The 15,814-nt window shown below is 43.2% G+C and overlaps 1 protein-coding gene across 1 annotated transcript in view; it reads left to right on the forward strand.

Moving 5' to 3' along the window:
- LOC121277230 (FRAS1-related extracellular matrix protein 1-like) overlaps window positions 1-15,814 on the forward strand; it is a 391,688-nt gene that overhangs the window by 355,762 nt on the left and 20,112 nt on the right. The window contains exons 31-34 of the mRNA XM_041186416.1: window positions 1,758-1,805; window positions 9,177-9,353; window positions 12,958-13,073; window positions 14,673-14,758. Of these exons, the coding sequence (XP_041042350.1) occupies window positions 1,758-1,805; window positions 9,177-9,353; window positions 12,958-13,073; window positions 14,673-14,758 (427 nt within the window). The remainder of the gene's footprint in view (window positions 1-1,757; window positions 1,806-9,176; window positions 9,354-12,957; window positions 13,074-14,672; window positions 14,759-15,814) is intronic.

The raw sequence follows: 15,814 nt of genomic DNA on the forward strand, positions 1-15,814 counted from the left end.
TAAACCAATTTCAAGTCTGGTATTTAAAGCGGCATTGGAAGCATAAAATTTGATGGATTCTGGAGATTAGAGCCAACAGAATGAATTGATACAATGGGATGCACACATTCAAAGGCCACATCTTGTTTTAGTGATGCCTCCCTGGATGTGATGCTAAGGGCTGTATGGGCTTGCAAGGAAATATGTTCCCAATTAACAGGAGGGAAAAGCCTGCCAGTGAAGCAAAAAAAGTGTGTGTAGAGGTTGTTTACGAGGTCAACAGCAGGAATGTGATGCCATGCTTGTGAAGTCCATATTGAAAGTGGGTAAATGACCTAAGCAGGGCAAGAAAGGTGAGTGCAGTGGCATATTCAGCTATACCTGATGCTTGTATCACGCCAAACCCATCACTCTATCTTCTCTAGCTGACTCCAGCACATCCCCACCTGTCCATTCACAGCTGTCATAGATGGTCATCCTCATGCAATGTTCCACCTCTCCCTCATACTCACTCTCAACAAGTGTTCTCCATCTATCCACTCAACACATGCCATTACTTTCACTCTTAGCTCTTTTCCTTCCCCTCTTACCGAAGAAGAGACTACTGCCCTGCAGCCATTTAATAGACAGGAACCTCAGAGAGCTGCCAGAGTGCTGGCCACTGCCGGTACTGCACTCGGGGCTTGAGGAGACATGCTGTGCTGGACAGCGACTTTGTAAGTGTTACTCTGCCAGCATCACACTCTGGTTAGTTGGCAGAGGACTTGATTCATTTTGGTAGAATGAGTGAGGAAAGGCAATATGAAGTAAATGGTACTAATTTAATGAGGTTGCAGCAACAGAGAGACGTATGGATGTATATCTTTGAAGTCTCTCCAGGGACATGCTGACAGGCCCCTGCAAAGAGTTGAGAGAAAGGATTTCAGAAGTCATGATGGGGAGGGAAACCTGGGCCAGGGTAACACCTTGGAGGGGGGGCCACTTAAAGGGTCCAGGGGGCCCATTAAGGAGGCCCCCCTGCCCGCCAACTGTCCAAGCAGGGAGGGCCAGACTGGCTGCTTCACATGGGCCTCTCCATCTGCCAGTTAAATTGTGGCATCAGGATGAGGCACTTACCCTCAATTGGCTCGCTAATGGACTAGCCACCTGATGCCACCCCAGCACTGGTAAAATTGCAGTGTGGGCATGGGTGGGCAGGTAGGCTGTGGGCAGGCTGCCCACTGGATTTTACCTGGTGTCCCGACCTTCAAACCCGCCGATGAAAAATCCAGCCAATTAAGTTCACAATCCTCCCCTTCTTTGAGCCGTGCAGGGAGATTTTGATTGATGATCTCTGATATATGTTATGTAATATATAAATGACATAATAGATATGTTTAAAATTATGAAAGGATGAGGCAGAATAGATAGAAGCAGATGTTTCCAGCAGTTGGGTAGTCAAGAATGCTGAACCAAAGGTACAATATTAAATGTAACCAATTAAGAATAGAGGACAGGAGGGATTTCTTTACACAGGGAGCTCAGAGATTAACAAATTCGCTTCCACTTCTAGTGGAGGCAGAAACTATATCAACATGGACTAGTTGGGCCAAATGATGAGCTTCTGTATTGTAGCTTTTATATTTTGCTATGATAATATTAGAAAAAGATCTTACTGTTTCCTTTGTCCCAACTATGATCCCCAACCATAGTCAAAGATGTTAGTGCTATTTTCTGGCAGCAGAAATTTCCACCATCATATATGAGTCAGTAAATATTTGTTGTATGTCTGTTTTTAGATTAACCCATCATCTACATTCAGAAATGGAACTGACCTTATATTTATGGTTAGTAAATCTGTTTATCATATCATTTTTTTCCAAATCGACTTATATTTTTGTTCGCTGATTTGTATGAAAATTAGATATTTGTAAGAAAAAAACATTTGCAATGCCTTTTTCAGTGTAATTTTATAATTTTGTCTTGCTACAAATGTCCTATATGAAATTACCCAACTATCATAATGCTATCAGCATTTTCACATTGCCTGTCTTCCGAGGAACTAAAACAAAAATTTCAAGTTGTATTTTCTGCAACAGCAACTGGCTTCACCAGATATGTGCAGTCCAGTGTCCTATCCCTGTGATACTGTCTTCAGGGGTAATTTAAAACCAATGCAAAGTGAAGAACAAGTATATGTATAGAGAGATTATTTTGCAGTTACTGAGTGGCTGTAAATAATTGTTATACTTTTCCCAACAGGCTTGAATTCTCAATGTTCCTTCTTCCCTTTCAGATAGCAAATATAAATTAACTGCTACTTGTTGAGTAATCATGGAGACTCTCCTTGATCGACTGCAGGGAGAATATTACAGAGAATAGACTGAATTTTTCACCCTAAGAAGAGTTTGCTAAGGTCTGTTGTCCATGACTGGAGTCTCAAGCTGCTGACACAATTCTGAGTGATATGAAGGAAATTTAACAATTAGAATGTGGCTCCAGGTGAAGAGTTAGGAGAAACATGAATTGAGTTCACTGAATGGCCTCCTTCTATGCCGGGTTGATACAATTCTTGAACCTAGGGAGCTTCATATCTGTGTGGTGAATAACAGACATGCACACACACATGGCAGTGCTTCCCATATAATAATTCTTAAACCATGCCCACTACCGACTATATACGTGCTGATGGTCATAATATTGTATGCTGTACTTTATAAAGCTGAGGAAAAAATTCAGTAAATGATTGAAAGAAAACTAACAAGAGCAATGTAGAAATGCTGCGAGACAACAGAATAAAGTGAAGATAAATAAAAGAAAAGCAAAATAGCCCAAGACAAACTGAAAGATACAGAGGTCTCATTTAGTGTATGAACCATAACAAAGAATAGAAGACAAATTAAAGGACAAATAGAAAGAATTAGACATTGAAAATGTAGCCTAGAAACCAAGGGCTGATTAATACGCTCCCAAAATGGGAGCGATTTCTACATCAGGAGACGTATTATCGGGTATGGTGACGTTGGGCGGCATTTAATTTTGAATAATACGGTATGCAGGCGGGCTTAGAAGTCAGAACCCAGCTAATCTCAATTATAGGTGTAATTGAGGTTGTTAATGACCCAGTTGACTGTCATAATACGCTCCGAAGTCAATAATACAGCTTTGGAGTCAGAATCATGCCATGTGGGGAATCCGTTTTGTCATGGGTAAGTTTGGTAGGGCGGATTTAAAAGCTGCAGCTGAGCAGAGTTAGTACATCAGTGACTGCAGAGACTGCTCATTTGACTGAGCAGACTAATCATTCTGAAATCATTGGAGGTAGAGGCCTTTTCTCAGCTGCGGAGCACTCTGCTGAGTGCTAGATTTTGTTCCTGCTCCTTTCACAGAGCTGTAAAGTATCTGTGACAGATGGGCATTGTGGTCTTTGTGGGAGACATGACCTCCAGTGTGGATGAGGAGGAGGAGAGTGAGAGGAAGAAGGCCAGAGTGGGACGTCCACTGGTGCATGAAGGAGAGAGAGCAGCGCCAGAGCCTGATGGTCCGGAACCACTCAGAGATGCTCAGCAGAGATGTAGAAGGTCTAATGCAAACCCTAGAGTCTACAGGCAGATATTGAGTTATCTGCAATTGTCAGAAACTCTATGTAGAAGACTTGGGCTTTCAAGGGCCACAGTCACATCACTCTGTGACATGCTCGCAGGAGAGATCTCTTCCAACTGCATAGGGGGCATCCGATGCCTGTGGCTTTGAAGGTTACTGTCACGCTCAACTTCTTCACGACGGGCTCTATCTATTTCCTTCTTAAATATACTCAGTGCCTCCACAGCCTTCTGTGGTACAGAATTCTACAAGTTCACTACCCTCTGAGTGAAGATATTTCTCCTCATCTCAGTCCTAAATGGCATAACCCCACATCCTGAGATTGTGACCCCTTGTTCTAGACCCCCAGCCAGAGGAAACATCATCCCTGCATCCAGTCTGTCCAGCCTTGTCAGAATTTTGTACATTTCATTGAAATCCCCCCTCATTCTTCTAAACTCCAGTGATTACAGGCCTAGTCACCCAATCTCCCCTCATATGACAATCCTGCCATCCCAGGAATCAGTCTGGTGGACCTTCCCTGCACTCCCTCTATGGCAAGTCTATCCTTTCTTAGGTAAGGAGACCAAAACACAATACTCCAGGTCTGTTCTCCCAAGGCTCTATACAGCTGCAGCAAGACATCCTTGCTCCGGTACACAAATCCTCTTGCAATGAAGGTCAACATACCATTTGCCTTCCTAACTGCTTGCTGCACCTGCTTGTTTCCTTTCAGCAACTGGTGTACAAGGACACCCAGATCCCTTTGTACGTCAACATTTCCCACTTCACACTTATCCACGTTATACTGCATCTGCCATGTATTTTCCCACTCACTCAAATTGTTTAAATCACCTTGAAGCCTCTTTACATCCTCCTCCCCACTCACAGTCCCGCCTAGTTTTGTGTCATCAGCAAACTGGGAAAAATTACACTTGGTTCCCTCATCCAAATCATAGATATACATTGTGAATAGCTGGGGCCCAAGCACTGATCCCTGTGGTACCCCACTATTCACCACCTGCCACTCTGAAAAGGACCCATTTACTCGTACTCTCTGGCCAGAATTTTTCCCTTGCTGGATGGGCTCGGCGGGGGCGGTCGGGAAGCGGACCACCATCTGTGATTGGCTCCATTCTGCGATTTCACATAGGTGGGCCAATTAAGGCCTGCCCTGCATGGATCGCAAGCAGCAATGCTGAGCGCTGCCTGTGTAGGCGGGGGGAGGAGGGACATCGGGCCTGGCATGCAGGTCGCGCATGCATGTGAAAGAGTGCTTCAATCTCCCTGAGGCACAGAGCTGCCTCAGGGAGATTGAAGCGATATTTAAAAGAATTAATAAAGACAGTAAAAATTTTAAAAAACATGTCCCCTCATGTGACTCTGTCATGCGTCATGTTTTTAATTCAAAAATAACATTTTAGTTAATGTTTATCTCCTTTAGGAAACCTCATCCGCTCGTGGATGAGGTTTCTTAAAAAAAGGAAAGGCCGCTTGGCCTTTTCGCCTGCCTGCCAACCGTAAGGTTGGACAGGCTGGGTTAATTTGATTTTAATTAGCTTGTTAATGGCCTGAATAGGCTGACTCTGGCGCACCCCTGCCAAACGAAATATTGCGTAAGTGTGCGATGAAGTCTGGATGCACACCTGATGTCTTCACGTGTCATATTACATTCAGGCCTGTCAGGTGCATGCCCACATGCCGAATGTAAAATTCTGCCTCTGTTTCCTGCCTACTAACCAATTGTCAATCTATGCCAATATATTACCCCCAATCCCATGTGCTTTAATTTTGCACACTAACCTCTGAAAATCCAGATACACCACATCCATTGGATCTCCCTATCTATTCTACTCGTTACAAGCTCAAAAAACTCCAGTAGGTTTGTCAAACATGATTTCTCTTTCATAAATTCATGTTGGCTTTGTTTAACCTCATTTAATTTTCTAAATATGCTTTATAATAGACTATGGCATTTTCCCTGCAACTGATGTTAGGCTAACCAGTTGGTAATTCCTTGTTTTCTCTCTCCCTCCTTTTTTAAATAGTGGGGTCACTTTTGCCACCCTTCAGAATCTACAGAATGTTGACAACCAACACATCTACTATTTCCATGGCCACTTCCTTTAGTACCTTGGGATGTAGATTATTAGGTGCTGGAGATTGATCAGCTTTCAGTCCCATTAATTTCTCCAGCACAATTGTTTTAGTAATACTAATTTCCTTCAATTCCTCCAGCTCACCAGACCCTTTGTTCCCAAGCATTCCTGGGAAGTTATCTGTGTCTTCTTCCATGAATACAGAAATAAAGTAGTTGTTTAATTTCTCAGCCATTTCCTTGTTGTCTATTATAAATTCTCTTGTTATGGACTATAAGGGACCTACATTTGTCTTCACTAATCTTTTTATTCTTACATACTTATAGAAGATTTTACAGTCTGCTTTTATGTTCCTTGCAAGTTTACTTTCATACTCTATTTTTCTCTCTTAATCAATCTCTTAGTCCACCTTTGCTGAATTCTAAACTGCTCCCAATCCTCAGGCTTACTACTTTTTCTAGCAAGTTTATATGATTCCTCTTTGGATCTAATACCATCCTTAATTTCTTTTGGTAGCCATGTTGGGCTACTTTTCCTATTGTATGACAATGGCATACTCAGCCCTGTTGACCCTGCAAAGTCCTCCTTAATAACATCTGGGGTTTTGTGCCAAAATTAGTCTCACTGACTAATCAAGCAGTAGCCTGACAGAGTCATCCTCATGGAATCATACCTTGCAGATAATATCCCAGACACCACCAGCACCATTCCTGGGTATGTCCTGTCCCACCGACAGGATAGACCCAGACCCAGCAGAGTTGGTGGCACTTTGGTATACGTCAGGAGGGAGTTGTCCTGGGAGTCCTCAACGTCGACCTCCGGACCCCATAAAGTCTCATGGCATCAGACCAAACATGGGCAAGGGAACCTCCTGCTGATTACCACATACCACAACACCCCCACCCACCCACGCCCCCAGCTGATGAATCAGTGCTCCTCCTTGTTGAAGACCATTTGGAGGAAGCACTGAGGATGGCAAGGACCCAGAATGTACTCTGGGTGGGGGACTTTAATCTCCATCACCAAGAGTGGCTTGGTAGCACCAGTACAGACTGAGGTGGCTGAATCCTGAAGGATGTAGTTGCTAGACTATGTCTGCGGCAGGTCGTGAGGGAATCAACAAGAGGGAAAAACATATTTGACCTCATCCTCACCAACCTGCCTGCTGCAGATGCATCTGTCCATGACAGTATTGGTAAGAGTGACTGCCGCACAGCTCCTGTGGAGACAAAGTCCATCTTCACATTGAGGATACCTCCCAGCATGTTGTGTGGCATTACCCCTGTGCTAAATGAGAGAGATTTCGAACAGATCTAGCAACTGAGGACTGGGCAACCATGAGGCACTGTGGGCCACCAACAGCAGCAGAATTGCACTCAGCCACAATCTGTAAACTCATGGCCCGGCAGATCCCCCACTCTACCATTACCATCAAGCCAGGGGATCAATCTTGGAGCAGCACCAGGCATATCTAAAAATGAAGGGTCAACCTGGTGAAGCTACAACATGGGACTACTTGCATGCTAAATGGCATTACCGGTATGTAATAGACATAGCTAAGCAATCCCACGACCAATGGATCAGATATAAGCTCTGCAGTCCTGCCACATCCAGTCATGAATGGTGGTGGACAATTAAACAACTCACTGGTGAAGGAAGCGCCACAAATATCCCCATCCTCAATGATGGGGGAGCCTAGCACATCAGTGAAAAAGATAAGGCTGAAGCATTTACAACAATCTTTAGCCAGAAGTGTGGAGTGGATGATCCACCTTGGCCTCCTCTGGAGGTCCTCAGCATCACAGATGCCAGTCTTCAGCCAATTCAATCGACTCCGCCTGACATCAAGAAATGGCTGAAGGCACTGGATAATGCAAAGGCTATGGGTCCTGACAATATTCGGTCAATAGTGCAGAAATCTTGTGCTCCAGAACATGCCACACCCCTAGTCAAGCTGTTCCAGTACAGCCACAACACTGGCATCTACCAGGCAATGTGGAAAATTGCCAAGATAGGTCCGTAAACAAAAAGCAGGACAAGGAGTCCTGGCAAAACTGGAGTCAATGGAAATCAGGGGGAAAACTGTCTGCTGTTTGGAGTCATTCCTAGCACAAAGGAAGATGGTTGTGATTGTTGGAGGTCAGTCATCTCAGCTCCAGGACCTCACTGCAGGAGTTCCTCCAACCATCTTCAGCTGCTTCGTCAATCACCTTCCTCCCATCATCAGGTCAGAACTGAGAGTGTTCACTGAGGATTGCAAAACGTTCAGCACCATTCGTGACTCCTCAGATACTGAAGCAGTCCATATCCAAATACAAGAAGACCTGGACAATATCCAGGCTTGGGCTGACAAGTGGCAAGTGATATTCGCACCACACAGTGCCAGGCAATGATCACCTCCAACAAGAGAGAATCCAACTATTGCCCCTTGATGTTCAATGGCGCTACCATCAGTGAATCCCCCACTATGAACATTGACCAGAAACTGAACTAGACTAGCCATATAAATACTGTGGCTACAAGAGCAGGTCATAGGCTAGGAATCGTGTGACGAATAACTCACCTCCTGTCTCCCCAAAGCTTGTCTACCATCTCCAAGGCACAAGTCAGGAGGAGTGTGATGAATGCTCCCCACTTGCCTGGATCACTGTTGCTTCCACAACCCTCAAGAAGCTTGACACTGTCTAGGACAAATCAGTCCACTTGATTGATACCACATCCACAAGCACTCATTCCCTCCATCACTGATGCACAGTAGCAGCAGTGTGTACCATCTACAATATGCACTGCAGGAATTCACCAAAGCTCCTTCAACAGCACCTTCCAAACCCACGACCATTACCATCTAGAAGGACAAGGGCAGCAGATAGATGGGAACACCATCACCTGGAAGTTCCCCTCCAAGTCACTCAACATCCTGACTTGGAAATATATCACCGTCCCTTCACTGTCATTGGGTCAAAATCTTTGGACTCCCTTCCCAAAAGCACTGCAGGTGTACCTATACCACGTGGATTGCAGTGGTTCCAGAAGGCAGCTCACCACCACCTTCTCAAGGGCAATGAGGAATAGGCAATAAATGCTGTCTCAGCCAGCAAAGCCCACATCCTGTGAATAAATAAATAAATAAATCCTCAAAAACTTAATGTGGATTGGTCAGACATGTCCTACCCTTGACAAATCTCTGTTATTTCTTTGCTCAACTCATCCTTGTCCATATGTTTAGTCTCTGTCTCTGGTAATAGATTCCAGTAGCCTCCCCACAATTGATTTAACCTGACGGGTCTATATTTACCTGTTTTCTTCCCCCTTTTCTTCTTAAATGATGGAGTGATATTTGATATTTTCCAATCCATAAGTAGAGTGTCATGTTCTCTAAATCATGTTCTCTTGAAATTTGACAGTGGATTCCTTTGCTAATACGTCGCCAAGAAAGAGTAAAGTATTTGGGGAATATGTTATTCTGGATCAGAGTTTCATACATTGTTTTATAATATTGTCCACAATTTTCTGATGACTTCCTCTCTTCCTGTTTAGTACCATGGATTAATATCACTGAAGGTTGAGGATGACCACAATCCCTCAATGTCCAATAAAAGAGCAAAAATACTGGTTACCAGCCACGGTCAACAGCATTTTCCTGGCAGGATAGAGCTTCCACAGAGTGATAAAGTAATGGCAATGCCAGCATCACAACATCTTCCTGGAAAACAGGTTGGACTTTAGGCAAAATAGGAATGACAGAAATTCCTTCCTATTCCAGACCATATACTAAAAATTTGCACCCCATTGCTAGTGCTAAGATTGTTGGTTTCTTTCATGAGATAGTAAATGCATTGATTGACACAATTTTATCCATGGTTTGGAATGAGTTCGCTCACCTCAGCTAAAGTGACATTAGCCTGTACTAGAACTGGCATACGTTTCTGCAAGCTGTTGAAATTCTTGATTGCAGTGTCTTGAATTCCAGTTGATTTGAGTATGTGGTTAGAATTGGGTCTTGACTGTGATTGATGATCTCCACCACACCAGCCCCACCATGCTTAATGTCCTACCGTGGATATCTGTTTGATATTCTCATCCTCATGTTTAAGTCCTTTGATTGCACAATCCTCTGGGAACTCTGCATTCTTCTCTCTAGTCTCTCCCAATCCTTTTACCCCACCATTGGCAAACTCTACACTCTAGATTTCACTGCTAAACTTCACTCTCTCCTCTTTTTTGACCCTTCTTAAAACCCATCCCTTTAACCATGCAACCAAGTCACCCCATGAATATTTTTTTCTTTGGATCAGTGTCCATCATTGTCTGATTATGCTTCTACAGTGTGCTGGGAGGAAGTGTAAATAGCTCAAACTGTTTTCTGATATTTCCTGATTCATTGCTTACTATTGCCAGAAATTTGGGAGCAGTCACTGTCTTACATTGTTACATTGATAATGATGAACCATTACAAGGAATCAAAATAGGCTGACTCAGGTTTCCAATTGTTCCCCTTTAAATCAGAAGTAGAAATCCAGACTGATAATACAGCCAGGTATAAAGAGTGCAGATGTACAGTAAATCCAATTCAGTCCTTCAGATAATCTCCCATTTATTTGCTGGTTCCACTGATAATGTAACTGTAGTTAGGAGATTGGTGGGTATTGGGGAATGTGTCAAAATTAGAAATTTCTCTCAAAGTCTCTCAGATGATCACGAGGTGACCAAGAAACATCCTGCAACACCAACCTACCTGCTATACAAAGAGATACATGTCCCCAAGTTATTATATGCCTTGTATATACATTGAATAGGAGACAGAGCCCTGAAGACCCACCTAACTTCTACACACAGTCTTGCATGCATACAGCAGAGTGGATTGCTCTATAGACTTTCAGTTTGGCAGGCAGACTTCTCTTCGTTCCCAGATTGATGTTTAAAGTCTGCCGAAGGCTGCACTTGCTTTGTCAATTTTTGCAGTTTCTCGTCATCAGTATAAATAGCTAGAGAGAGTGTGCTGCTTAGATAAATGAACATATCCTTTGCTGACAGGTTCTGATCATTGACTGAAACCTTGGGCTCAAAGATAGGCTTTTCTGGTACATCACTTCAGTTTTCTTCATGCTGATCGCAAGACCTAAGTTGTTGCATACATTGGAGAGCAAGTCCATGCTACATTGCATGTCCAGCTCTGAACTGGCAGCTGGAGCATAATCATCAGCAAACAGGAAATCACAGAATCGTTACAATGCAGAAGGAGACCATTCGGCCCATCTCATCTGCACTGGCTTGCAGAAAGAGCCTTCTACCTAATCCCACTCCCCTGCCTTATCCCCATAACCTTGCACATTCGCCCTTCTCAGGTGGCAATCCAATTCCCTTGATCGAACCTGCCTCCTCTGCCCTTTCAGGAAGTTTGTCCCAGACTTCAACCACCCTCTGGATAAAAAAAAAATCCTCATATCACTTCTACTTCTTATGCCCATTATTTTGAATCAGTGCCCTCTCGTTCTTCATGTACTCTTGAGTGGGAGCAATTTTTCACTATTTACCCTGTTCATACCCCTCAGGATCTTGAATACCTCTATCAAGTCTCCTCTCAGCCTTCTTTTCTCCAAGGAAAACAGATCCAACCTCTCCAATCTATCCTCATAGCTACAGTTGTTTATCCCTGGAATCATTCTTATGAATCTCCTCTGTACTCTCTCCAATGCCTTCACATCCTTCCTCCAGTATGGCGCCCAGAACTGGACGCAGTACTGCAGATGAGGCCTAACTAGTGTCTTATAAAAGTTTAACATGACCACCTTACCCTTGTACTCAATGCCCCTATTAATAAAACCTAGGATACCATATGCTTTATTAACTGCACCCTCAGTATGCCCTTCCACCTTCAATGACTTATGTACATATACACTGAGGACCCTTTGTTCCTGCACCTGTTATTTTACACTGTCGCTCCATAGTTTTCCTGCCAAATGAATCACCTCACGCTTTTCTGCTTTGAACTTCATCTGACATTTGTCTGCCCAATCCACCAATACATCTATGTCCTTTTGAAGTTCAAGACTATCCTCATCACAATTGACAATGCTTCAATCTTTGTATCATCTGCAAATTTTGAAATCATGCCTCACATACCAGAGTCTAGGTCATTAGTATAAATCAAGAAGAGCAAGGGTCCCAATATTGACCCCTGAGGAACCCCATTACAGATCTTCTTCCAATCTGAAAAACAACTATTTATCACTACTCTCTGTTTCCTATCACTCAGCCAATTTATTATCCAAGTGCCTACTTTCCCTTTTATTCCATGAGCTAGAATTTTGCTCACAAGTCTATTATGTGGCACTGTATCAAATGCCTTTTGAAAATCCATATACACCACATCAACAACATTGCCCTTATCAATCTTCTCTGTTATCTCCTCAAAAAAACTCCAAGTTAGTTAAACATGATTTCCCTTAATACATCCATGCTGGCTTTCATTCATTATCCCGCACCTGTCTAAGTGACTATTGATTTTGTCCTGAAGTATAGCTTCCAAGAGTTTCCCTACCACTGAAGTCAAACTGACTGGTCTGTAGTTGCCGTCATTATCGTTGCACCCCCTTTTGAACAATGGTGTAACATTAACAATTCTCCAGTCCTCTGGCACCACCCTGTGGTCTAAGGAAGTCTTCTAAGGAAGACTGGAAGATTATCATCTGTGCCACTGAAATTTCCACCCGCACCTCCCTCAGTATCCTTGGATTCATTTCATCCAGTCCTGGTATCTTATTTTTAAGTAAGGATAACCTTCCTAAAACCTCCTCTATTCTAAATTCCACACGTGTACCAGTTATCTCCTCTCTCACCTCGGCCCGGGTAGCATCTTCTTCCTTTATAAAGATAGATGCAAAGTACGTATTTAATACCTCTGCTATTTCTCCTGCCTCCACATGCTACTCTTTTATCCCTAATTGGCCCTACCCTTTCTTTTACACCCTTTTATTATTTACATGCTTATAGAAGACCTTGGGATTTACTTTTATATTAGCTGCTCGTCTCTTTACATGCTCCCTCCTTGCTTCTCTGATTAGTTTTTTTCACTTCTCCTCCGGTCCTTCAACATTCAGCCTGATTCTCCATTGTATTTTTTACCTGACATCTGTCATACGCATACTTCTTCCTTTTCATCTTCACCTCTATCTCACTTGTCATCCATGGTGTTCTAGATTTATTTGTTCTACATTTCCCCTTTAAGGGAATATACCTTGATACCTCTTTGAAGGTAACCCATTGTTCACGCACCAAATGAATGAATATTGACAAAACTTATTTTTTTTAATTTCAGGAGCTGAGTGCTAAAAAATGTCCTTTTGGATGGACCTACCATGATAATAGATGTTATTATCTGAACACTAAACACAAGGCAACCTGGACTGGAGCAGCCCGGGCCTGCAAGGAAATGTAAGACTTAATGAGAATGGTTCATATTAGCTTGGTTGCAATGCCTGGATAATTATGTTCATGAGAAATTAGCACGAGGTAGAGCTATTTGAGCATCAAGCTCAATAATGGATCAAAGAAAGAACAAAGGCAAGTACAGCACAAGAACAGGCCCTTTGGCCCTCCAAGCCTACGCCGATCATATTGCCTGTCAAACTAAAACATTTTGCACTTCCGGGGTCCGTATCCCTCTATTCCTATCCTATTCATGTATTTGTCAAGCTGTCTCTTAAACACCACTATCGTAACTGCTTCCACCACCTCCTCTGGCAGTGAATTCCAGACACTCACTACCCTCTGCGTAAAAAACTTGCCCCACACATCTCCTCTGTAGGTTTCTCCTCTCACCTTAAATCTATGCCCCCTAATAATTGACTCTTCCACCCTGGGAAAAAGCTTTTGACTATCTACTCTGTCCATGCCAGTCATAATTTTGTAAACTTCTATCAAGTCGCCCCTCAATCTCCGTCGCTGTAGTGAGAACAAACCGAGTTTCCCCAACCTCTCCTCATAGCTAATAACCTCCAGACCAGGCAGCATCCTGGTAAACCTCCTCTGTACCCTCTTCAACGCCTCCATATCCTTCTGGTAATGTGGCGACCAGAATTGCACACAATATTCCAAGTGTGGCCTAACCAAGTTTCTATACAGCTGCAGCATGACTTCCCAGCTTTTATACTCAATAACCCTGCCAATGAAGGCAAGCATGCTATATGCCTTCCTGACTACCTTATCCACCTGTGTTGCCACTTTCAATGACCTGTGGACTTGCACACGCAGATCCCTCTGCCCGTCGCTGCACTTAAGGGTTCTGGCATTTACTGTATAATTCCTGCCTGTATTAGACCTTCCAAAATGCATTACTTTGCATTTGTCCGGATTAAACTCCATCTGCCATTTCGCTTGGCCAAGTCTCCAACTGATCTATATCCCGTTGTATCCTTTGACAATCCTCTTCACTATCTGCAACTCCTCCAACCTTAGTGTCGTCTGCAAACTTACTAATTAGATCATAAAGATTTATTTGGAAAATATTAATTTGGACCATTTAACCTCGGATTACTCTAAATTGAGAAATAAGTGTATTTGTGTATACCAATTTATCTAATCACTCCATTAATTTTCCACGATTGAAATGGGCAGTAGAACACCATCCGTTGTTGCTAGTTGGAGACACAGCAGCAAAAGTGGCAGATTCAATCCTAAAAGACATGTGTCACCAAAGTCTTCTAAGCTTGTGAACTATTTTTACATATTTTATATTACAATCTACAGCTGTGGTTATCTGGTAAAATAACTAATTCCTGTACTTTACTTCAAGAAATAGTTTTTGCTGGTGATCATTTCCTAGGGTAATGCTCCAATTCCTAATCTCAATGGTGATGCTTTAGTGTACCACTTGGTGTCTAATTTCATTCCCTTCACTGCTATCAGTGGTCAAGATAACCACCTTTCCAGTTCTCACCTTTTACTGCCATCGCTACCATCAGACGAATTTGTCCTTTTGAATTTTAGTTCATATAAGGTCAGGTTTCAACTGAGCCCTAAATGTCTCTACAGGCACCATGGCAACCTTGTGAGCGTCATTTCAAAACAGGACATGGAATGGCTGTGGGATTTCAGTGGAAGACGTCCCTTCTGGATTGGTATGTACATCTCTTTTCTGGGTGAAGTTGACATTGAAAGATGTTAATGTATTCTAATTTCTTGTGAGAAATATGACTGCATATTTCCTCATTATCAGCCAACTCAGATAAGGTGACATGGGTTAATGGTTGTACTATTTTACTAACTGTTGGAGCAGTTGGCTGACTGCAAATGGTACAATTATTGCAATCAATTACAGAGTCAACCCCATTCCATCATTCCCTCCCTGCCCCCATTCAATCATCAGATAAGAAGCTGGAGGGGTATGGTGTTAATGGGACAGGGGTGGGAGCAGGGGAGAGGAGCAATGATGTGGTGGGCAGTGATTTAACATCAACTTGCTACCTGATACTAACTTGGTGATTTATTTTCTTCATTTTTTTTGCAAAACAAATGAAATAGAAAAGTCCCTGGAAATACAGCAGCCTTGAAATTCCACGGTGATTCTTCCTCTCTCCTGCTAGCACTGGGGCAGGATGTCAAGGGAGCCAATATGGTAGTATACCATTCAGTTTTTGAAATCAGTATGTGCCTGGTTACCGCAGGAACTGGGCCTGCTGGAAGATTCTCCAGTGCTCTAAACCCTCTAATAAAACAGAAGCGCAGCTGATATTCAAAAGCAAAGGTTAGATTTTTTTTTTATTCATTCACGGGATGTGGGCTTCGCTGACTGGGCCAGCATTTGTTGCCTATTCCTAGTTGCCGTTGAGAAGGTGGTGGTGAGCAGCCTTCTTGAACTGCTGCAGTCCATGTGGTGTAGGTACACCCACAGTGGTGTTAGGATGGGAGTTCCAGGATTTTGAGCCAGCAACCATGAAAGAATGGTGATATATGCCCAAGTCAGGATGGTGAGCGACTTCCAGGTGATAGTGTTCCCATTTATCTGCTGCCCTTGTCCTTCTAGATGGTAATGGTCATGGATCCGGAACATGATGTCGATGGAGCTTTGGTGAATTCCTGCAGTACATCTTGTAGATGGTACACACTGTACTACTGTGCATCGGTGGTGGAGGGAATGAATGTTTGTAGATGTGGTACCAAGCAAGCGGGCTGCT

This window comes from Carcharodon carcharias, chromosome 4 (assembly GCF_017639515.1).
Source record: "Carcharodon carcharias isolate sCarCar2 chromosome 4, sCarCar2.pri, whole genome shotgun sequence".
Lineage (NCBI taxonomy): Eukaryota > Metazoa > Chordata > Chondrichthyes > Lamniformes > Lamnidae > Carcharodon > Carcharodon carcharias.